The 25,399-nt window shown below is 41.8% G+C and overlaps 1 protein-coding gene across 4 annotated transcripts in view; it reads left to right on the top strand.

The window, feature by feature from the left end:
• The window catches only part of STON2 (stonin 2), a 70,247-nt gene that overhangs the window by 44,447 nt on the left and 401 nt on the right, over nucleotides 1-25,399 (top strand). For all 4 annotated transcript variants that reach the window (XM_062636233.1, XM_062636234.1, XM_062636235.1 and 1 more), the window contains exons 5-6: nucleotides 16,661-18,496; nucleotides 24,187-24,389. In XM_062636233.1, the coding sequence (XP_062492217.1) occupies nucleotides 16,661-18,496; nucleotides 24,187-24,389 (2,039 nt within the window). The remainder of the gene's footprint in view (nucleotides 1-16,660; nucleotides 18,497-24,186; nucleotides 24,390-25,399) is intronic.

Below are 25,399 nucleotides of genomic sequence, written 5' to 3'. Positions count from 1 at the left end.
GAAACCTGCACATTTTTCCATCTCTATGCCCTGCCCACCCTGCGGAGTGTCACGGGGCTGATTGGCAGGCGGGGAGCCACGGCTCCTGCTCCAGCACGCAGAGTGCATACCTCCCTCCCCGGCTCCCACAGAGGCAGCCATGGACAAACCTGGGCAGAGACAGCCAGCCCGATCGACGCGCCTGCAGCTGGCACCGCCAAACTGAAGTTATCTGAGCCCCGGGTAAGTGCAGCAAAGAGAGAATCCGTTCATCTGAGCGCTCTGAATGTAGCATCGGTGGGAGGAGGCGCATCTAAACTTCATTTAGAAGAAAGGTACTCTTAACAGCAGGGGCCGTAAGTGACGGGGTCGGGTGGGAATATGGGAGGATGACTGATGGGTGAACTACAGGGAGAGAAGACTGGGAAAGACATTAACTTTCTTCCCGTGAAGTCCAAGGGAACCTTGAATGCCATACCAGTAACTTGGGAAAGTTTTACTTACAGGAGGAGTTTGATGCTGTGAACACTGGTAGGATGAGGCAGAGGGCTGGCTTTTAGTCCTCCAGGAGCAAGTGATTAAAAAGGGGATTTCAAATTGTATGTATACAGCTAAATCAGTATGTAATGTCCTCCTGCACCTTATTCCTAGTGCCTGCTGCACTGGTACAAAAGCACCGTGTTTTAAAGCCGAGAGGGATATGGGGGAGGAGGGCTGCTTGGTTCATGAACTTTTGTGGGAGGTTATTTCTTTTCTGATCCCACAAGCAAAAGTAGGCTGCTTCCTTGTTGATAAAAGCTTCTGTGTAGTATAAGAAGATAAACTGAAACATGAAAAAAAGAGCTATGTGAATTTTCTCCAAATATTGCTGACAGGATAATGGAAATCTCTCTCTGTGCCTGCTGAGGTGCTCAAGAATGGGAAGGTTTGGAAGCAGGTTTTGCTGTGAGATTAACAGCTCTGAGCTGCTCTGTATAGAATTTCAGTGGGTGAGTGAGCAATTCAGATTCGTCAAGTGCTTCATTGTTAGGGGACTTCAGTGTTTTGGTGTTTGTTGAAAACACAAGAAATGCATTGCCATCGTGTATGCAAGAATAAGCAGCTGGATTTACACATAAGCACATAATTTGGAATTGAGTTCTGCAGTGCAGAAATCAAAATTCAGCTATGTTGTGATCTACAAGAGAGGATAATTTGATACAACTTTTTTTTCTTCCTCTGTTATTTTTAAGCAGCAGTTTGTACTGCAGTATTATTATGTGTCGGAGCATGTAGGTCTGAGGACTTTGAGATCAGGTTGTGTGAGGACATCTTCACAGATATATCTGGCATCCTGAATACTGGCCTAGCTTTCTTTGTAACTTTTACTTTCCATTCTTTACAGCCAGTTCTGAAATGCTCAATTTGACCTCAGTTCTCCATACTTAATCTAGTTACATGTTTTTCTGTGAGGGAGCAGCACTAAAATTCATGCAACTATTTCAAAATTCATCACACAACAGGAGAGTGAGATGGAGCTACTTAAATAATTATTGCTGGTTTTTTTTTTTCCCATGCAGATTAAAAGGTCAAAAAGATTTAAATTGATCATGTAATTGGAGCTGCTGCATATCAAAAACCATAGCACACCCCTGACTTAGTCCCTGTGAGAACTTAAGCCTTACCTGCCCTAAAGGACTCCCGTATCATGAGATTTCACTGCACAGAGTTTTTGGTAAATCAGTTCCATGGTTAATTGCTTTTGCTATTAAAACTCTGCATGATTTCTAATCTCAATTTCTCTGTGTTGTGTTCCAACTCTCACATATCACTTATTAAATCACAGCAATTTTTCTTTCATAATTTTCTGTGTAGGAGCTTACAGACTGATTGTTCCCGAATCTCCTGCAGAGCAGATTAAATAGAGCTTTTGTGGTTTGCTGTGTGATGGGGTTTTTTATTCCTTTATAGTTGCTGTGGATCTTTTCTGAACCCTCCTCAGTTTTTCTACTTCCCTGAATTCTGGACAGAAGATTGGGTCGTAGTGGTCCACCAGGAACCGGGCCATCTACATACACAAGTGGAATGACTTCCCTTCTGTTTCATGTTTCTCTCTTCCTTAATACTACGTCAGTTTTTTAGCCTTAGAATTGCACTAGAAGTGATAACCATCCAAATCTTTTCCAGAATCACTGCTTCTAAAGGTACCCTCCATTCCATACCATTGCCCTACTTCCCCCGACCCTCCTTACCTGAGTGAACTCCATGCACATTTTCCCAAAGTACATACTACTGAACACACCATTCACAGTAAAACACATTTACAGATGACAGTAAAAGAGATGTACAGAATTATTTCCATCTAAAAGGAGCTCTTACTAGCTCAGTGTAGCAAGAGAGGCTCCCTTTTGTCTCTTCAGCAAAACTGCTGCTCACAAATACAGGAATTCTGCTTTACATCTCTTATCTGCCTCATCATGCAGCGTGCAGACAGCCTAACCAGCCCAGGAGCGTCTTCACCGAGTACAGCAATCTTCTTGGCATCTGGCCATCCAGAGGCAGATACGGCAATCTGCTTTCCGGGTGGTCCCTTACTAGGAAATCAATGAAGCAAGGTAGAGGAAAAGAATCAACCTGAACTTTCTCCTTCCCAGATTGAAGCCAAACTCCAGAGGTTTTCCAAAGCCAGAAGTTGTTCAGTTGAGCTTAGCTTATTGTCTGTTTGCAGCTGCCTCGGCATGTACAGGTTCCAGCTGGGACCAACAGAGAATCATTAAAATGTTGTCAGGAATGCTGATCCAGGAGACGTTGTGTCCTGACCTGAAGTTCAGATAACTCTCATGAGAGCTCCTTTTCTCAAGAGATGTTCAGTCTGCTTTGCAGGCCAGAAATATGATAAAGAAACACTCAGACTTCAGTGTATTTATATGAACATAGTTTACAAACTGTTGGAGTGGGCAGCTGCTGCAGGGAGATACTTGAGCCTCCAACCGAATCAAAAACAAGGCGGCTCTTGGCTGAAAAGGGAATTGCTTTGTCTGCTGGACATTGTTCCCTCTATTTCTGTACCCTGGCATTACAGTAGTGAGAAGGGAAGTAAAAGGCTAACAGTTGATCTTTTTTCTTTATTTTTTTTTTCTATCAGAGATCATTTAAAAAAATGTTTTGCCTATCACAAAAGTAACCAGGAGCTTTCAATTTGGACAGCGAGTCTTAAGTGTGGAGTGTATAAACGTGTATACTCCAGAGACTCGATTCTGAGAGCCAAAAGTTAGTTTAAACACACAGGATTCCAGTAGCTCCTTCTCCTAACTCGACTCTGAATTTACAGAGGGTAATGCTACCAATGCTATCTATATTTATTCTTTGTGCTTGGGAAGTGTTTGCCATTTCCATTAAATGACTTGCTAATGGTTCACACTGTAACATGCTGTGTGGGAGAAAGAGATAAAATGTGCAGAATTAGTTCTTGCTGAATGTTTAAGTTGCAAAACTACCTCTTAGCATCCCTACTGAGCCGAAGCATCCTGGAAAATGACTGCAACTGAGCACAGCCCTGTTTTCTCCAGCATTTCTGGTGGGCTCAGATGGATGCCAGTTCCAGGCACATTAGGGTTTTAACCTGTTTGGTGCTTGTTGTTTTGGTCAATATCAATTCTGTAATGAGCAAAAAGGCTTGTCTGGACAAGCAGATGCTCCAGATGAGCGCCCTGCGTGAAAGTTAATCTGCACCCTGCGCACTTGGACGGCGCTTGCCACTGCCTTAAAACGCCGCTTACCCCAGTGCGGCAATCCTGTCCCTTCCCTCGCAGGCAGAGGGCAGGCAGGGGTTAACATTCCTTCCTGTTCATTCATGCCTGCCCGTCGCCCGTGGCCAGGCAGGGGGGGCGCAGCCCCAGCGAGGCAGCCTGTCCCGGAGACAAAAGGCACGGCACAAAGCAGAGACTAAACAGGGATAAAAGTTTAAAGAGGGGGGACATCATCCACTTAATTTATGTTTTAACTATAGGGCAGAGAGAAGAGAAATAATTCTGGCTTCTCCTAAATGATAGTTCTCACAGGAGGAGATGGGCCATAATTAGGTTTTGCTGGGATTCGGTAATTGCTTCCCGATGCCTGGTGAAACTATTTCCAAGGAGCCTGTCTCACTCGCAGGAGTGTGTGGCACAGTTTTTACCCCAGCATAGTCGGGTTACTGCCATCTGACAGCTGCTCAGATCCGATAATAAAAGAGTTGGGTTTCAGTTTGCTTTATGGGTGAACCAATTTTCATATCCAAAATCATCAGCACAGTTGACCCAAGGGAGATTTTTGTTCAGAGCTCAAGCACAGATTTCACCACGTTTTAAGTAGGTATCTTGTTTTCTAAGGTTGCCCCCTTTTGTTGTGGTGCACAGATGATGAGGATATTTAGCGGGAAGGATCAGAGTTAGTTGCTGAGTTAGTAAATACAGGATTAAATCTTCCAAACTGTCAGCACTTCTAGGACATTATTAATTCTGGTTCAAATAAACACACTCCCAGTACAATCTCTTTCCTTGTCCCAAGCAGAAACATGCTTTCGTTAAACCAGAGTGAGTGCAGAATTCTCCTTCATGAATTCAAGCGCTCATATGCATAACAAATCCTACAAGAAATGCCATTTCACATGAGATGTTAAATTCAAAGCTTCCCATGAGGGGCATGTTCTTGTCCACATGACTGGTCTTTTTATTTCCACCGTTTGACCTTGACGTTACTTCAGTGAGTGGTACCAACCTGCGAACCTGGGAGATGCAGCACGAAAGATCAGACTGCATCATGTGTCTAAGCCCCTTTAGATATTTCTTCTAGACTTGTTAACCTAGTAGACTGCTGATGGTACATTTTCATCTGACACATATTTCTGATTCTTTGTGAGTAGTTTATTCACTGTACCCAAGTAAACCAGCAGGGAAAAAAAAATTCCCCACCCCACATTTCCATGATATACTGAAACACCTCTGCAACATTATCTCACGAATTAAAAAAAACTCTGTTCCTAGGAAGTAATCAACTGACTTATTGAAATTTTCTAATATAATGGGTGAATATAAATATAATATAAACAAATATAATGAGGCAGTCATTCTTGTCCATAGCAGTGTTGTTCTTGGGCAAATCTCCTTCAGCAGTCAGTGCAGCTTTAGGGTACTTTAATTACCTGTTAAGTGTTTGTTGCCCATTCATTTCTTGAATGTCCATTTCATCCCTTTATAGGAATACATTAATAATTATTTTTGCCTTTTATAGTCCGGGTAGCTTTCTTTTCAAGCTCAGTAAAGTCCTCCTATTATCTTATTATCCCTTGGTTCCTTGGTTCTGTAATCCCTGTTGTTTCCTTCAGGCAGACCTCAGTTCTTTCAGCACTCTTCTGCAAAATCTCACATGGCCCTTCAGAAAGCCTTGCTTTGTTTACAGGGCACAGCAGCTGTGGGGGCCCTGTTGTTTTCCTTCACATCAGTCACATTCTGTGCTCAGCTCTTGTCTCTCAGCTGCCACCAAACCAGCTATGCAGTTTGGTGATACAGGCAGTAAGGTTTCTTATCACCCTGTCAATCTCCTTTTTGATTTTTTCCTCACCTAATCTTGTCCTGTACCCTGAAGACCTGCTGGGTCTCATCCGCTTTTCAAGCATACAGAAGTTTATTTCCACTTAGCTTTCTGTGGTGTATTTCATACACGGATTGCCCTCACACTATCAGAGCCCCATCCCATCCAGCCGCTGTACCCTGCCTGATTCCTAGTAACTGCTGCCCCAGGACGGAAACTTTCATCACTTTGAAAGCTGACAACTTATTCTCTCATGTATATATTCATATGTGTGTGTGTATACAGTAAGGGGCTCACTAACTGATATGGCTGACATTTGGGGTCTCTTGTTTACTTCTCCACAGGATTATTTTAATGTTTTCCGTAACTTTTTTCCATCTTACAAAGAAAAAGAGGTGACTTTCACGAAGTCACTTAGCTGAATTCCTCCCCCTTTGCACTCCCATCAGAAGAATGCGGAGCATTATTTGGGGAAGAAAGAGGACAAACAGCAAAGACTAGGTGGTGATGGGGGGAGCTAAAACTTTACAGTAAGAAATCAGTGTGGCTGAGAAGTTATGCAGGACTAGTGTAAGGGAATTTGGACAGTGTATACCCTGTGTTTTGCCCCCCAGGCAGAATCATAACTTAGAGGGATGGGAAGTTACAGTCTGTGCATAAGGGGAGGAAGTACAGGTTTCCTCTTCACTTCTCATCACAAAGTGCTGTGATAACATCATGAGTTACTTCTTTCCATTCTTCATACGAGTCTCTTTTGGTCAAACTCCCACATTTAACAGTGAGACCTGTGCCTTTCTGTTCACTGTAATCACACCAGCATGGCCCAAGGCAGAGAGGAAGAAACTGCTTGTTGGATCATTTCTGTTTGGCTGCTGCTGTGGAGTGACCCTGAATAATCCTGTGTAATGTGGTAGCTCCACACACACATACAAAAAGGAAAAACAAAACTAGAAATTACATAAGATAGGTAACAGCCCAGTATTTGGTTCTGTTGATTTCCTGCAATTGTGAATAGCTGGACAACAGCTGGGCTTTTATGGTGGGAGCCTGGGCTGAAGGAAGGGCTGCACTAAGGGAGTCCCAGACCTGGAACAGATGAGTGTGCAAAGGGAGGAATGGCCTCATCAATCACAGCAATATGTTGTAAAACAAGCCATTCCCTCATAATAGCCTTCAGGGCTGGTCGGCAGCTGCCTTGAGGTTGGAGATGAGATGCTGATAGCACCATGGGATAATAACAAGACTCAGACTGGGTCAGAGGGCCATACAGCAAGATCAGTTACCTAAAATGTGGTTGGATGAACAGACTGCCAAGTTTTCTATTTTCCGACATCCTTGTGAGTCCTTCTGTTATATGCATGTGAAGGGTGAGCTAGGTCAGCTCCTTTAGTCTCCAAAGTTGGTTGAAGTTGTGCTGTCAGACTGGCAGGGCCAATACAGCTGTGCTTTTAGAAACACTGTCCAAGACAGCTCATGTAATGTCACTATAGTTTTCCTGGATGGGCAAAAACTAAGAACAGTGTCACCATAAAGGAGGCTGAAGTTTGGTTACCACCAGTGGGAATGTTTCTTCTTACTATGTCCTATCTGTATAAACCATCTTGCTCAGAACACATCTTTAAAGGCCTCAAGGGGTGAAAAACAGGAACACAGCACCCTGACTCAACCCTGCAACCACTTTAGCAACAGCATAATATGGATTTTGAAGAAAAAGTTTTATTTCCAGAATAAAGTGGTGCCTATCTGACTGTAACAAGCATGTTTCAGTATCTACTGCAACAAGAGTTTGCTTTCCAAGGTCGTGGTAACTGGAAACTATGGGGTTTCTCTCGGTATTTTTACTCAATGCAAAGCTTTTCTTGTTTGGGATCTCTGAACAACCTACTTTTGTTATCCCAATTCCCACCTAAGGTCCTTCAGTTGCACAGTTAAAATACGAGGTATAAATAGTCTTTGTGCCCTTACAATCCCAGGGTGAGGAGCAACTGTATGCTCACCTTACACTTCTGGAAGAAGTCCCAAATCTCTTTCCATTTTATAAATGTTCTCCAGCTGACCTTACTACTCAATCTTGGTATTACAAGCTTTTCTTTGTCCCAGTCCTTGCTCCTTATTTGAAGCAAAATCAGGTATTAAATACTTGTGCTTTTTTTCTAACAAAATAATAGGGATATTTTCTGTATTTTGTCTTTGTATAAGAACATGTCTCCTTGATAATATTTCTTGGTGTTCCAACATTGTGCAAGACAGACGCATTAAAAAATAACTGAATCTTATTCATTCATGTGACAGTTTTCATTGAGAGCTGGAGAAATGAATTCTTTCTATGATCAGTTTTGCCAGTTAATATCAGGTCAGTCTTGGCAGAGGGAACCATGCCATGCACTCTCTCTCTCTTTAGAAAAAACAGTATTTGTCATACTTGGATCTCAGACAATTGCTGAATGGCACTAGGGACCTTTTTGGCTTACCTCCAATATTTTTGGTGGAATCTTTCTTGCTTGTAAATAATGTGGACAGTGCTCTGTTTCTCAGCATATGGGAAGAACAAACAGTAAGACAGAGATGCCCAGCATTTCTCCTTGCAGTTTACAGCCAATCCTGTACTTAAGCATCCAGTCTTACCTGTTTACTGCAGCTTCTCCACATTTCTAATTGTTCTCCTCTCGATACACCTACCTACAAGTAGGCAGTGCACAAGGGCATTCCTTGGCATACATGAGTTACCTTTTTCTCAGCCAAGGGCCACAGCTTCTACTATCCCTAATTGGTTCCCTTGCTTATTCCATTTATCTGTGTGGTCTCTATGAAGCCCACAAGCTGTCACATGAGTTATCATAGCCTTTCATCAAATTGACAACAGCCATTAACACTTTCCATTACATTAGTGGTTTTGCTTTGCTGCAGAGAGAAAACTATGAGGAGCAGAGGGCATAAATTGCTAGCTGAAGGTCACTTAGCCAGTCAGAGTTCATATCAGCACCTGAGCCTTTTGCAGCCCATTCCTATGTCATATACTTTGCATCATGCTGCTTCTCAAGCACGTGTAATTATTATTTGTTGAGGATGGGGGTGTTGTTTTAGCAGGCCAGTTGGGTCAGGCATCACACTTAGGTCAGGCTGTCCTTTCTGTTTTCTCACACTATTTCCAGCCAACTGCCTTTGGTCCTCTGTGTTATGTGTCGAATATCCCCCCAGGAATTAAAAAATAGAAGCCATATTCACGTACACATGGCTTTGTTCTAGCTCCTCAGCTCTGCATTGAGCACCTCCCCTGTTAATTCATGAAACTTCATTGTACCCTGTAGCTCTCATATGCTCTGAGTCGAGAAGGACTGACCAAACTGGCTACCCTCACGTAGTTACATGGTCTTCTCTGCACTTTTAAACAGAAAATGTTTCTCTAAGAAACTACGGGGTTGGAAAGAATTATCATAAGCTTCAGGCAAAACTGGAATACTGTTAGCTTCCATAATTTACAAATATTTATCAGCTGTGTTGTCTATAGAACAAATCTGTCTTTACAGTTCATCGGGTAATTAAATGATTCAAATATACAGGTGAAGTTCAAGTTTTCACAGAGCTTTACATTACAAATTGGGAAATGAGTCCTTGGGTTGGTTTGTTTTAATAATAGCAGTGGCATAACTTGTAAATAATTTTGCTGTTGCTCAGGGTAAAGGTAATGTGTAAATATGACATAAGCTGAGATATGCAGACAAGTCTGGCAGACAGGATGTGAGTTGCTGACTTGATATGATATAAAACTTGATCCTGGGATCAATACTGCAGCTGTCTTTTGGATTCATAACTTGATGCATAAGACCATAGTGAGTTGCTTTGCAGTCAAAGGCTGTGCTGCTTAATGGCATCCCAAATTCTGAGAGGATCCAGTAGCTGGCACATTTCCACCTGCAGTCTGGCACCGTGAATGTCAGGTTTATTCCACACGGTACTATCTCAAGCACTGAAGACAAAACTTAAGAGGTTAAAACCAGTGCATCACATATTGTTTGTAAAATTATGGCAGGATGAAGTAGCATATTGTCTCTGTATGAGAGATTTATGTAACCACTAGTATCAGCTCCTCCAAGATGATGTGGGATTGTCTTTGCATTTGAAGGATTGGCTACAGTTTTATTCTGCTTGCCAGAATGAATTCCTAAGATATCCTGGGCTAGCAGGAGCTTCTCTCTTTCCTTGTTCACTTTCAGAATATTTCTTCACGAGCTCTGTGGTCTTGTCTTAGTGGCAGTTCTGCTACTGAAGGATATGCTGTACGTAGAGCTGAGTAAAATCAGAGATGGAAGCAGACGTCTGGGTAGAAGCAAGGTCCAAAGTCCATTCAGTCAGACTGTGTTTATCTTCGTTACTGTACTTTGAAAGGAGCTGCTTCTGAAAAATGCTATGTGCATGTCTTCCATTGTTCTTGTTTGCTCGTTGTTCTTTCAGATGAAAGATGAAGCAGAGAGATTCAGAGAACCTGTAGTTCTCTTGATCCCTGTGCTGGAACAGGTTCAGCTTTGTGTTTCCTAGCTCTTCTGTGTCACCTCACACGCAAGCTTTGTCTAGCCTAGCCAAACTGAGAGCATAAGTACTCCAGTGGTAGTAATAATGGTTAAGGCTAGGGTGTAGTCACAGTCTGGGTCACCTCTGGACCGAGCACACCTTGCTGAGAGCAAAGTTAGATGACACATTGATAAAAATATGTCAGTGGTATCTATGCTATGTCTTCAGGGATAGAAACAAAGTTGCTTTGTAATGAATCACGTACGTGTGATTAGTTGCTGTGGTGTTTACTTTATGAGTCTATTATGTTTGTTTAATAGAAATAAGTTCTAAGGAAAAACAAGCAGTTTCTAATGCTTTTTCCACCGCTTATGTGAAATCTGTTCACAATTTGGCTCAAATGATTCTTAATTATAAAACAGCATTATTATGTCACATATATATTGTGAATTCTTTGAGCAGGCATAGTGTTGTCTAAATCTTGTAAAAATCTTGAAGACTTCTTCTAATTTTATCAGTCTTAATGTACCACCTTCTGGCCAGCTAATGGAAGCACATGAACTGATATTCAGGTAGAACACTTGCTTTCTAGATCTGTGACTTTCAACTGGGTTTAAATCAAAAAAACCTTCTTTCTGTAATAGTTGTGGGACCCATTCACTATCATTGTCTTACACAGAAGTTTGTAAGTATGTTCCAAGAACAAAATGTATTTACTTCAATTTCTTTGTAAAGTAGCCTTTACTGAAAAAGAAAAAACAACACAGGAAAACAAAACAAAACAAAAAGCAAGAAAGCTGGGTTTAGGTGATAAATAGTGCTTTTTCTTAGAGTACCTAATGCCTTTTAACTGTCACTAGGAGAGTTTTACTCCATTTTAAAGTTCCTTATTGCCTCTAACTTCTTGCCACATAATTCCTACCTGGCATTAAGATCTGGCAGTTTCTTCAGGACACTAACAACCTTGTCCATGACTTTCATGAACTATCTGTAATTTGTAATCTACTGTTCAGATGATAAATTGTTATTAAATGGAGTCCCAGGAATATATATCTATCTTCTGCTATAATGTCTTGGTGATTTCTGGATAGGTTATATGTTTGTTCGTGACTGTAATTCTAAGAGTATTAGTAGACTAACTGTTAAGTGTTTACAGACTAAAACCTAAGCAGTATATTTGGAAAACACTTTTTCTGAATATGGATATCTGTTGTAGGAATCTAATTTACCAGTTTTGTGCATGAGGTGTGTTACAGATGCTTGGTATTGTTTTAAGACTAGCCCAGCCTGCTGCACAGCACAGACTGCAGAACATGTAAGAAACTTTTGCAGAGATATAAGCTGCAGCCAAGAGCAGCCGGTGTAGCTGAGATCAGTACAAGGAAAAGGGGACTTAACAGTGCATAGATTATGAGTTGCTGAAATGTTGTTTCAGTTATTCCATACACATCTGAAATGTTTTTTTTTTTCACGACCCAGTTTTAACTACTCAGTAAACGTAACACAATAAAAATACTGAGTATTTTTAAATTTAATCATGCAGGAAAGTTCTAAGTTACAAACAAATTTTGTTATCTTGAGCATTTTCTGAAGGAATAATGACAGGGCTCTGACTGAACTGCTGTCTTTGTTTAATTAGTTTCTCCAGTTGAATAAAGGTAAACAGGAAGGAGAGGAAAACAGGTGAAACAAAAAAATGCACTCAAGTAGCATCATAGCTGGTTGCAACGAGACTTCAGCTGCAACTACCACTGTTCTAATGAGTAGTCCAATACCAGCTTCTTAATGGTCAGACTCAGGTTTTGGGAAGATGTTCTCTTCCCTCTCCAAGCACTGAGATGCAGCATGAGTGAAGGAGACAGAAGGCAAATAATTCAGGGCAGCAAAGCACAGTAAGCATAAATGCCTGAAATACAGTTGTTCTGCCTTCCCATAAATACATACATTTGTGTAGATACAGAATGGTAAGAAAATCTCAAAACATCAAAAACTAAAGTCCACAGAAACTTCTAGAGCCCTTTAAGATGGTAGATGGAGCACAGTCCTTTTCAACATTGTTCTTGCAGTATGAGGACTGCTGCAATCTAGCTGTGTGGGGCTAAGTTATAATTTGCTTGTATTTCATCTTCGGTTTAGTATTTGTATGAAGGCTTACACTTAAAATGAAACACGAGAGTTTATAAAGATTAGAGACACATGGGGATAAATTAACTGAACATAGATGAAATTCATTGTGTTTAAATAGAGATGGAAGCTCAGTGATGTAACTTCTTTGTAACTTCAGATTATTTAACTTCTTTTAACAATTAAACTTCTTTTGGGACTTGTGATGAATTTGCATCACAAGCAACAGGCATCATATTTAACTAGTCATTAACCCACTGCTGGGAACAGACTATATAGTACTACAGATTTGGGATAAAACTGTACTAGGTTTAATCAGGCCACTGATTTACATGGCCTAAATTTAGACACCTAAATTCAAAGAGATTTAATGACAGGATATGACAGAGTATGATCACCTGAAAAGTTACTGAAGTATGAATCCTTTCAATGTGATCTGAGAAACTTGCCAAGTAGGATGAGAAGAAATAAGAAAGAACTGTAGAGATTGGGTCTGTTACCTCAGTCTTTCATCTTGCACCTTCTCCTGATGGTTACTTAGTCTGTGGTGATTTTGTAACGTTTCTTAGCTGTGCCATAAGGTACGAAGTTATAAACATAGCTTCTGTATTAACAGTTCAACATACTGGGAAACTAGATTGCTGTCATATTTTTGTATATGGGAGCATTCATCCCTTCCACATGTTAGATCTTGCAGAGAGTCAATATCTGCAGGAATGCTTACAAATCTATGTTCCAGTCTCTATCAGTGTCCTTTAGCATGATAATACCTGGTGGTTTTGGCCAAAATACTTTAAAAAGAAAAATAAAAAGATGAGAACCAGAGCCTCCTTTCCTTGTAGTGAGTCACAAGAGGCTGATCATAGTGAGATGTTCTACATCTGTTATAACAATGCTGGTTTTCAGTTTTATCATACTGAAATGATTAACTGTTTTGCTACTGAACCCTACTGAACCCTTGTAAAATCAACAAAACATGAAGAGGTCTGTGGACAAAAAAAAAACATTACAATGCAGGTTGGCATTTTGTTCTTCATTGTGGACTTAAGTTTCCCAATTATTTAATGGCTTGGTAATTATACTGAGACATGTATATAGTAAGGTACAGCCAGTGCTGGTTGCAGGCACCACTTACGTGGGGGAATGAATGCCGAGATGCATAGTTGTGTGGGTAGCCTGAGGCTGCTTGCCCAGGGCTAACATTGCTGGTGTCACTGGGAAAGGAAACAGAGCTACTGGCACCTTCACCTTCGTAAATCTGCTCCTGTGTTTTGTAGCTGGCTGGAGCAACCTGTCAGGTTGGACTCTGACAAGAACGGACAATTAAAAGGTGTTTTAATTTTGCAAAGAAAACACTTATCCAAGTCATTTACTTAAGAAAGCAAAGTCAGTCAATCAAAAGGAAAAAAAAACAAGTGTTTTGTTTTGATCACATCTTTTTTTATGCAGATCTAGTCTTAGTCAGGAATCACTCTGGGTTGAAGAATGCACCCCATCAGCAACCAATCCTCATGATTTATTTTGTAGGAAGGAATTTTGAAAGCAGTTAGAAAAGCAGGGAGTTCATCTGGGAAATCACTTTCTTAAGTGTCCTCTCCCAGACCTACTGGGGTGCTGCCAAATGGAAGGACATTCACATTTTAAACTTTATCACCCATGTTCAGGAATTCATAAAAAGTCAAGAAGGGAAAATCTGAAGTAATTGTCTAAGACATCTTATAGCCATGACAGGATTTTTCACCATGCTATATTTGCCTTTGCAGCAGAGGTTCCAGTATTTCTCTTGGGAAACACACTATTTCATCTAGCTCTCAGGAACTTTCTTTGCACACTTAGCTGCATTAGCTTATGGTTATATTTTTAAACTGCCTGCTATTAGCCATTCCCTTACAGAGCTAAAAACCTCTCTTTCCTAGAACCACCTTTGTATTCTTCAAACATTTGTAAACCCAACCATATGGTTCTTTGGCAGCAGAATAATCTGCTTTTGATTTTAGTTTGAGAAAGAAGGATTGTTTCACTTCCCAGATTTGACACTTCCACATATCAAATCAAATAACAGTTTACTGATTCCTTCTAGAAAATAAAATTACACAAATGATTACACATGTGAAACCATCTTATTGTAGAGCTTCTGCTGTATTTCTGGGTATCTGAGTCAAAACAAGCATTTTATAAAACTTGTTCAGTTTAGAAAGAAATTCTTCAGGTGATTTCTATGTTTTTCACATAGACTCTCAAGGAGGTCTTCTCATCTGCCTCTATTTATTTTTTTACTGCTTTATTTGTGGATTCCCATTTGATTTCTGTAGTTCAAAAGCTAAGATATAGGAAAGGGGAAAATTATAATTGCAGTCAGGGAAAAGGTGATCCACTCTTAAGAAACCCTGACCTTATAAACATAGGACTTCTAGAAGTCCTAAAAGAAATGGGGAATGTTTTCCCAGAAATACCATAAAATCAGAGACTTTTACCACATCTTTTCATTGCCTTTGCTGTGCTTCAGAGGATTACATGCTTGCTAACCAAAGTGCTGGAAAAGCATGAGACAACATAGGAAGGTATTGGTATGGACCTGAGGATCAGAACAACATCAGATTGTTCTTGGTGGGGTTTTTATTACTTTCTCTCTTAGGGTGATAATAAGATGGTTTGGATGAATGGTAATAAGGTGGCTTGTTTTTTTCCCCTCACAAATCTATAGTCTTGTGGAAAAATTTAACAGATAAAAGTCTTACCACTGTGGGTCACTGGAGATGGAAGAGCATCCAGTGGTGTAAACAGTAGCAGGGACTACAGAGAAGCATGGCGCAAAGCTGGAAGTAGAATGTCAGGGTAGAGAAGAAAATCAGGGAGATTGAGATAGTGCCACTTCTTTTCAAATATACTTTGAAATGCATGGATAGTCTATAAAAGCTATCTATTCTTGTTATTGCTTTGTTGTTATTGTGGCTTGAAAAAAAATTGGTATCAGTCTCTTCATATGTAATTATGAGTTATACTAACCTTTAGAATTTGGATCGTGTGTTTTATCCTTAGGTCAAAAAGTTGAGTGAGCTCCCATGCAGCTGGGATGAGAGGCCCAGAAAATCAAGTTACTCATGACATTATAATGAGCTAGTGGTGTGACTTTGGCTAACATGAATAGTCCCTATTCCATATCCTAAATGATAACTGGAAGGAAAATTCAAATTGTCTTACTATGGTTGAGGCAGAATGGAAACGAAGCTCATCTTTTGTGGGGAACTGGTGGCAATTTAAATAATGACTTAAGTTGTTGTTGTTATTGTTGCTGTTGTTAATATTGTAAAATATCACAGGTGTGCATCCATACCAAACTGCTACATTTTACACTCACTTTTCTGCTTGTACTGAAGAACAGTGACTTAGGTAAAAACATAGTACCTATATATCTATCAGAAGCAACAGGCACAAATGCTAGTACTGTTGTATTATACATAGAGCAAACCCATGGCGTAGCTGCAGTGTAATTTCATGCTGGCTGCTCATTTTGAGAAGCACTTTTATTCATTCGCTCAATGGGAAGAAAATGGGAAGAAAACCCTTTAATTTCTGAACTCTGAGAATGTATGCTCATTTTGGAAAACACTTTATTACCACTGCAGCTATATCCACCAGGAAGAGCTAGGATTGAAATAGCACAGTAAGATGTAAGCTTCTGGGAAGTGTCTTGGCAGAGCCCAAGATTAGGAAAATAGTGGTCAAAGGTGCCATGTCCTGACAGAGTATGGGGACAGCTTCCATAAGTTAAAAGAAGTGTTTTTCTGTATGCTAACATACATCCCTAGATCACGGCTTCTCTGAGAGATTCTTCAAAGACATCCAAGGACTGGCAGACTCTTTCTCCCTGGGTAACCCAAAAAGTCTCTTTGCTGAACACATCCTGGGCAAAAATGCCACCTACATACCCTTTATGGTGTCTTCACCGTATCCCATGTGCTTTTGTGTTAACAGCAAATGTGCAGACAAATATGTAGTGACAAAGTGCAGAAGAGCTCTTCCTCAGTGTTCATTCCCTCCCCTACTGTATTCTTCTCTAGAGCAAAGGGTATGGGGACAGAAAGGGAAAAAATGAGAACAAGAGTAAGAGGGTACAAATGGCAGAAGGTAAGTGGAGAGAAGAAATGCAGCCTGAAAGCTTAGAGAGGGAAGTTTTAAAAAAATCACTGCAACATGTGGGCTAAGTTTCTCCTTTTCAGTCATGTTGGAATGAGAGCAATACAATCATTGCTCTCATTCCTTTTCTGTTTCTTACTGCATTCCTTTCCTCTGTTCAGCTATTTCTTTGTTAATTCTGGACAGACTCTTGAGCATTTTAGCCAAGTCTTCTGATTATCTTTCTTGCCCAGAATATGAAAATGCCTTTGTTGAGCATGCAAACTGTTGTGCAGACTGTAGTTTTCTGTACTTGAAGAGAACTAGATAACTTCAGAGTAATTAGCTGAAATTTCCTCCCCTCCCCTCTTTTTTTTTAAAGACAATTCCTCATCTCTCCAGGAAGATGAAGAGATAGATATGGAGGCTGTCAACTGGCAGCTGAACAACACCTCCATGAATGGGCATTCATCTACCCCAACCACAGTTCGCTTTCCCAGCTGGGTGACTTTTGACGACAATGAAGTCAGTTTTTCACCAGCAAACCTTTCTCCCTTGAAAACAGACACCCCACCTGCAGAAACACAGACTCCAGATGTTAACTTTAACCTCACTACATCCTTTAAGAAAAGAGAACGTCCTAAGAGCACGCTGGGGGACCTCTCCAAAATTCAAAAACTCGATCTCTCCTCCTTAACCAAGTTGCCTTCCGTTGAAACACCACCATGGAGTGCTACTAATCCCTTCTTGGATGAATCTCTGCGAGATGTCCAGCCTTCACCCATCAACCCATTTAGCTCATTCTTTGAGGAGCAAGACAGGCGTTCCAAAAGCTCTTCTGTCTCCAGTGCTCCAGGCAAAAGCCAAAGAGACTCTCTCATTATTCTTCATCAAGAATCTGATATCATCAGTTTCCATGAGGCAAGCAAAAATATAACCCACACAGATGCTGTAGAGCAGCTCAAGCAACTTCAGATTGGAGACCCAGATCATGTGAGCACCCCTACCCTGCCTGATGATGACCCCATGATGCCATATGATCTGGATGCAGCCTTTTTTAGTCTGGCATCAGCTCAGCCAAAGGATGGATGGCCAATGATGCTCAGGATCCCAGAGAAGAAGAATATTATGTCATCCAGGCACTGGGGACCAATATATGTCAAGCTGACTGACAGTGGATGTATACAGCTTTATTATGAGAAAGGACTGGAGAAACCTTTCCGGGAATTCAAACTTGAAATCAATCATGAGATTTCAGAGCGCAAACTCCAGAACTATGATGAGAATGGAAGGATACACAGTGTGCGGTTGGACCGCACAACCTACAGGGAGAAAAAGAAGTATCAGCCTAAGCCAGCCATTGCTCACACAGCAGAGAGAGAGCAAATTATCAAACTTGGGACTACAGATTATGGAGACTTCCTTAGCTTCATCAGTGCTGTGCAAGACACACTGATGAACTTGCCAGCCTCATCAACAGATCTGAGCACAGTAGGACTGAACTATCAGGAGGAAGAAATCACAGTTGATGTCAGGGATGAGTTTCATGGCATCTTGGCCAAAGGGGACAGTGTGATTCTCCAGCACAGTGTGCTGACCCATATCTATGTTCTCAGCTTCCTTTCTGGCCTGGCAGAATGCAGACTAGGCCTTAATGATATCCTGATCAAAGGGAATGAAATAGTTGCAAGGCAGGATATTATGCCCACTACTACCACTAAGTGGATTAAATTATACAGCTGTCGGTTCCATTCATGTGTGGATGAAGATGTGTTTAATAACTCCCGTGTTATCCTGTTCAACCCCTTGGATGCCTGCCGGTTTGAACTGATGCGATTCAGAACTGTCTTTGCTGAGAAAACTTTGCCTTTTACTCTGAGGACAGCTGCCAGCATCAGTGGTGCTGAGGTGGAGGTGCAGAGCTGGCTGATGATGTCCACTGGGTTCTCTTCCAACCGTGACCCTTTAGCTCAGGTCCCTTGTGAAAACGTGATGATCCGCTACCCAGTGCCAAACAAGTGGGTAAAGAACTTCCGCAAGGAGAGTGTCCTGGGGGAGAAATCTTTGAAAGCCAAGGTGAACAAGGGGGCCGCTTTTGGATCAACCAGTCTGTCTGGTTCTGAGCCAGTAATGAGAGTAACTTTGGGAACTGCCAAATATGAGCATGCCTTTAATTCCATCGTATGGAGGATAAACCGACTGCCTGACAAAAACTCAGGTAAGTGGTGCATATCATCTCTGCAGGCCTAAACTAGAAGGAGTTACGTGTTTTGGAAGATAAAGAACATTGGGCTTACATAGTGAGGGATAAGTCACCTGTAGTATACCAAAAGACATCAGTTTCGTGAAACATATATCTAAACTTTAATTGCAGTAGTTTTGTGTATCCTACAAACATGATAAAAAAGATTTAGGTTTTCCAGATTCAAAAATACGCCTTCTGCTTTGCTTTTATGAGTACCTTATGGAACTTAGGCATCGAACATCTCTGTGGGCTTAGCACTGTTATTGAAAGCGGGGCTTTTTCAGGTAACTTGCAAAGGCAGCATACTATGCTACAGCGCTGAATCACAGAACCACGTAAATTGCTGTAGTTCATCCAGCACATGTGATTTCTTTTCCATGCATTGCCAAGCATGCTGGGCCGGTGCTGTATATTTCAATGCATATACCACAGCTAATGCCTAGAAAGTATCTGCAATGGGGATTATAAGAGGACAGAAAATATTGTGCAGCCATTAAAAAAGAAGACATTTCCAAGCACCAGTTTGTGGCTGTGTTTCTGTAACCAGTGCAGACAGCTTCAACCTGAAGAGGGAATACCAGCATAAACCCCACAATTCTTTGTATTTTTAGTAACATGTTCATAATTAAACATTCAAATATTATGGGCAAACTACTGTTCCCTTTGGCCATCACTGCCAGTCATTCCACTTCCTGCCTTTCATCTGCAGTGTGCAATAAAGCTAGACAACTCAGGTTTACTTTTATTCATAGTGAATTCTACTTCTGAATTTCTCTGATCTAGACTAGCTTTTTACAAACATGGACTTTTTAGTATTAATGTATTAATGCTGTAGTAATGCAGCTGGGTGACTGGGAGGGTTTCTATATCCAGTATTCCCTGAAGGCAAGTTCAGTACCAGATTTGGCACTTTTAAGGACATATTTTTTTCCTGAGTTTAAGCTATAGTGTCAGCAGAACAGTGATCCAAGTCTTCTAATCTGTTGGACCACATTTCAGCCCAAGGACACCAGCTTACATCATAGATTACAAATTTGGAGGGGTATTGCTAACAGAAGTGAAGGCTCCATGTTGTCTGTAGCATGAGACATATGAAGAGAGAGCTTGGGAACTCGAGAAATATTGCAATGCAAAATTAACCTCAGGCTGTTTATGAGCAGTAACATGCTTGTGAGGAAAATCTCCCTATGCCATCTGCATGCTGTGAAATTGGGCCTTCTGTGGCATCTTCTCTCCAAAAATCTCAGTATACCATCCAGACATTACAGCTGGGGAAACGAAAGCCCCCAGACTTTAACATAGTCACAGAACATGCCAGTAGCAAACCCGGAGAAGAGGCAGAACTCTACTGCCTCTTATGACGTGATGCTTTCTTACCCATCACTACTTTGAGGGAGATGTTGATCTATGCCTCTTGCGTGCTTTATCTTGTCTCTCCGAGTGTGAGGCTCTATTATATATCCCCATGTCAGGAGGAAATGCATCACAGACTTAGTGCTGCTGTTGGAGCCCTGCCACAGAGCATCTATCCATCATTGTCACCGTGCAGAACTCAGGGCAGTCAGTATTTGTTTACATCCTGAGAGGAAGAGAGTGTCATCACCCCTCTGGTCAGGTCAGATGTAATTTCAGGGAAAGGAAGGGCCAAGCACTGTCTTGGCCAGGACACATGAGTTATGTGAGAGGGAGGGAATCCAAAAATGATGACGGGGCAGGCTAAACGTAGTTTAAATCTGACCTTGCCTCTCAGGGACTGTTTACATTTCTTGATGGCACTTGTCCCATAGTTTTCCTTACTCAAAATACATGGCAAGCAATGAGGGATATAAATGGAACTGAAAAGCACTGATTCCTGATCCTTAGTTTTTCCTGATGGACCACATACTCTTGTGACCATACAATACTAATGTGTGATCTACTCCCAACCTTGTGTATGCTTGGCTATATCCAGCCCTACCCACAAGTCGTATAATAACTCACTTCCACCTATTTGCAAAAGTCCATATAAATGATGCTGTTCTCAAGCATTAAGTAGAAAAATACGGCCAGTGCCTCATCTACATGAGAGTAGAGCTGGTCCCTCCCAAAGCTTGCTGCTTGCATTCAGTTTGTAGTATCCTAGCTCCCAAACTGTTTCAGTAGCGTTGCTGTCTCATCCAGATGTTTTCTCCTTGTGCTTTCTAATGGGATGGAGCCCTTTGCATTCTCACTTTAGGAAGTTGTTATCTGTTCCCTCTATAGCCAAAGTGGCTGCTTATGACTGGACACTTAAAAGCATATGACAAAAGAAGGAGAGTGTGTACCCTGACTGTGATTTAACCTAAGAAAAAGCTATGGACTGGAGTCTACTAACCACATGGCTAAAAGCCTTTCCAAAATAGCTTGTCAATCTTTATTGCCCTTCTCATAATCACAGTTAATGTGATCAAAGCAGTTGATAAAGAAAGCTTATTTACAGGCTCTGCAGAGCTTCAGTTGCAGCTGGCTGGGCTCCACATGTTTGGGTTTTTTTAATCCACCAGCAGAATATTAGGAAAACATCCACCTGGTCTTCAATCATGGGAGAATGCGCCTCCAGCGAAGCAGGGATGTAGTCTATGTGCAGAACCTTGGATCTGGATATCTGGACTTTGCTTTACTTTGGCTGTGGATCCAGGCACCTGGTATACTTTCTGAAGTAAATTAAATCCTTTAATTCAAACTTGTTGGGATATCAGAGTTGTTTGGAACAGATTCTCTCCAATCACAGTAACCCATGCATATATATGAATTATATTATGAGATGCTTGATTGCCAGAATTAAATGTTAATAGCTTAAGGCAGCAGAAGCTGCAAAGCAAAAGCAGTCTGTTGACTGATTTTACTAAAAACTATACCTGTCCATTCAAGAAAGAGCTCTGAATGAGCCTGTTGAATGGAGAGTCTACAGAAGTTGTGCCTCATGTGCCTCACTGGTGGACACTTGGGTGCTGTGTATTTTTTGCTATAACTTTGGTGAAGGACTTGCTGTGTTAATCACTTCACCTTGTTGCCTACCATGATGTGCTGGTTTAAATGAATAACTTCTGTATTTTGTTTGAGTGTTGCGCATGGTCTTTTCTGTTAGTGGGCAAAACTACTGGAAGAAATTAAATTATTGGAAAATTGCATTGTAAGTTGCACTGCATTAATTTTTCTTCCTTTCCCCCCCTTTATTTCCCTCCCCCTTTTTTTTTGAGCCTGTGAATATCCACCACCATGTGTGTTAGATGACTGGTTGCTAGTTCCATGTGTCTGGTTGAAATTACGAAGAGCTTAAAAGCTCAGATGTCCAAAGCACCCATCACACAGTGTCCTCAAGCCTTGTTAAACACGTCCCAGTGCTACTTTCACATGTGTCCATCCCAAAAGCAACTGAGCATATGCCAGCTCAGGAGTGCAGCAGTGCAAGCTGAACACCTTGCAAGCTGAACACCTTGTAGCCAGGACAGTGGCTTGCACCAGTGCTGTGTTGCCACTCTTTCAGACTGCTGTGGACCTCCACTGCAATCCAGGCAGCCTGAAGGAGGGAGCAGCCCACTGCAATCTAGAGAAGAAAAGCATAGCAAAGCAGATGAGCAGGAAGGATTGCAATGAGTCTGCTGACCCTGGCATAGGGTGAGTGAATAGATACAATCAAATGAGGGGCCTGAGACTGGGAGTTGGTTGCCAGCACTGAGTGCTGAACACAGAAATTTTGAGCCAGGAATGGCATCTCCATAATGCAGTACCACAGAGCAGTGGTTACCAGGTGTGTGCAGCAGCACCTGAGTGTCCTATGGCAGAGGCTGGAGTGTGCTGCCACCACAGGTGTGTCCACCACAGCCGAGCCCAAGAACTGGCCAGAAGCAAAAGCCCTGCAGTGCTAGAGGCACAGTGATCTCCACAGGAGCAGTGGAGCTGCCCCTGGCCCATGGTGTGTGGGCATCATCTTTGAGGTCTGCTGTGTGCCACTGATTTTACCCAGGGAAAGCATGCTCCAGGTATAAAAAGCCAGGATGTGCTGTCAGAGGGAGCTCCCAGCTCACTCTAGAACCAGAGTCAGCACTCTGCTTGGGATAATTAATCCTGATGAAAGTGCTGGTGATATATTTTAATGCTTGCAGAACTGAAGTTTTTATGTCTGTTTGATAACTGCACCCATAACATGGCTCCAGCTGTGGTGCAGCATATCGGTGCTGTCTCTGCTGAACTGCCTAGCCTCTCCTTGGATTTGTTGCAGGGACGTAAGTTGTTAAACCTTCCACTTGTGAGGAAATTCTGGATCCCTTCAATCAGAAAAGCCCAAAGTGGCTTTGAAGGCTTGCTTTCTCATTTCGTAGACAGAAAAATTAAGGTGCAGACCTTAAATGACTTGCTCAAGAGGTTAGGGAGTTGGCTGCAGTCAGAAATAAAACCAGTCTAGTTTGACTAGCAGTCCCTACTTCAATTTTTAAACATCACTGCTGTCCAGCAAAACACGGGGGGGGGGGAATAATAACAAAGGTTATAATTTACAGATGACAGAGCTAAATGTGATTCTTTCTTCACCTTGCAATCTTTAATGACTAGCCACCTTGTCATGGGGTAAAGAATAAACAGTTACATACAAGCTATGCATAAGCTTGCTTTTTGAACCCAGGAAAGTTATTTAACATTATCCAGTATATTTTCTTTTGCTAAAAATGAGGATAACAATTTCAAACAAATGTGAAATACCTGCGAAATCCCACCTTTCCTCATTACCAATACAGACATTTCAGAAGTATATGCCACAATGCGCTTAACATGTTACATGCACTGGGGGAATCAGAAGAGGGGAAATACCTTTACCCTACTGTGCTTGATTTACATCTTGTATTTTCACCCACTAAAAGAAAACCAGAGTGATTGGCAATCCTTTTTGCAGTTTTGTTTAATTCCTCTGGAAATTCCTACAGCACTGAAACAGGTAAGATACTGTCACTTGGTGTGAACTAGTTCAGCCAGGCAGATTCTCAGTTTCTTGCAGTTTCATGGTGTTGCTTCTTCCTAAACGTTGTTTTTTGTGATCCATTGTCATGGTTTAAAACGAGGCAGAGGGCTCGTTCACTCACTCCCCCCCTTCTTTCCCTCTCCCTACTCCCGGAGGGACGGAGAGGAGAATCGAAAAGAATGCAACTCCCACAGGTTGAGATAAGAACAGTTTAGTAACTAAGGTGTAACACAGATCACTACTGCTACCACCAATGATAATAATGATAAAGGAAATAACAAGGGAAGAGAATACGACATCTCACCACCAGCCGACCGATAACTCACCCCCCCCCCCAGACCGACCAAGCTCTGATCAATGCCTCCTCCAACCCCGCAGTTTCCCAGCCCTTCCGGCTAACTCCCAGTTACATCCTGGGCATGACGTGCTGTGGTATGGAATACTTCTTTGGCTAGCTTGGATCAGGTGTCCTGTCTCTGCTTCCTCCCGCCTTCCCCTCCTCCCTGGCAGAGCATGAGGCTCACAAAGTCCTTGGCCAAACCAAAACATCCTTGTTATCAGCTCTGTTCCCGAGCTGAAAGTCAAAACACTGCACTGCAGCAGCTACCAAGAAGGAGAAACATGACTGCTACTGCTGAACCCGGGACATCCATCCAACACAGCTTTCATGTCTCTTTGCTCTTTTTTCCAGCTTCTGGCCATCCTCACAGCTTCTTCTGTCACCTAGACCTTGGCTCTGACCGGGAAGTGCCTTCCAGTTTTGTCCGCTATGTAGACGTGGAATTTGACATGCCCACCACTTCTGCCTCCAAAGCCACTGTTCGGTCCATCTCTGTCGAGGACAAGGCCAATGTGAGGAAATGGGTCAACTATTCAGCACACTACAGTTACAAGGTAAAACTGAGTATGTGGCAATCACTGTGGTTACTTTGCATGCTTAATTGTCTTGAAAACTCTAGGCAGACAAATACCATGGGCAGATGCAGTGGGAATTTGACACATGCTAGGCTCTGTGCAGTAGCTACCCATGCGCAGCCTATTGATTCATGGTAAAAAAGCAGCAGATTATCCCTCAGCAAAGATGGAATAACCTTGCTTGCAGCTGCTTTGTGGAAAAGCATACTCATGGCTACTGGAGATAAGCTGATACAGTAAAAGTGTGAACAGAGTTTTTCTGCTCTTCATAGCAGCTACAGTGGGAGTGCTACAGCATACAAAAGGATCACATTGTTTCTCTGCTTAGATATTTCTTCTTCCTGCCTGCCCTAAGGAGAGGAGCAGATGGGAAAATGCACTACATAGATACCTGCCAAGAATCTCAGTATGCCAAAATTTGCATGTTAGCTGATCCTCAGCAGAGAAATTGGCATCCTACCTGCCTTCTTTAAGAACAGAGGTGAGAGATAATGAAAAGATCCTCATGGCAAATATTTTTGATGGTAATAGGTTTTTAGTAGTCTTTTAAATTCTCTGGAGAAGGTACTTGCTCTTCCTAAGCATTCCTCTGAAGAACTGGACATTGGATCATTCCTGAGTTTTCAGAAGTGTTGAAATTTAGAACACAAATGTAGATCACCTTGGCCCCATCACAGTACAAATTGGCATCTGTAGCCCAAAGCACCTGAGCCTGAGAATGTCAAGAATGTGCCGATGTCTGGTTTAGTGTTAGGCAGTCCTGCGAGGAGCAGGGAATTGGACTCGATGATCCTTACAGGTCCCTTCCAACTCAAGATCTTCTATGATTCTGTGATTCTGTGCATTTTGAAGATTAAGCTCTTGCTTTACACATCAGAGTTTAAAATATAGGCTGGTCGTCTTCTGTCACTTAGGAAGGCACCTGTCCTCTGCAGATTTTGTTCTGGGTTTGGATTCAAAGTACAACTAGAGATGGTAATTAATATAAA

The sequence above is a fragment of the Pezoporus occidentalis genome, unplaced genomic scaffold (assembly GCF_034315485.1).
Source record: "Pezoporus occidentalis ecotype Australia unplaced genomic scaffold, CSIRO_AGI_Poc_V1 ctg47, whole genome shotgun sequence".
Classification (NCBI taxonomy): Eukaryota; Metazoa; Chordata; class Aves; order Psittaciformes; family Psittacidae; genus Pezoporus; species Pezoporus occidentalis.
Note: the sequence above shows the minus strand (reverse complement) of the source record. Positions and strands in the feature narration are given on the sequence as shown.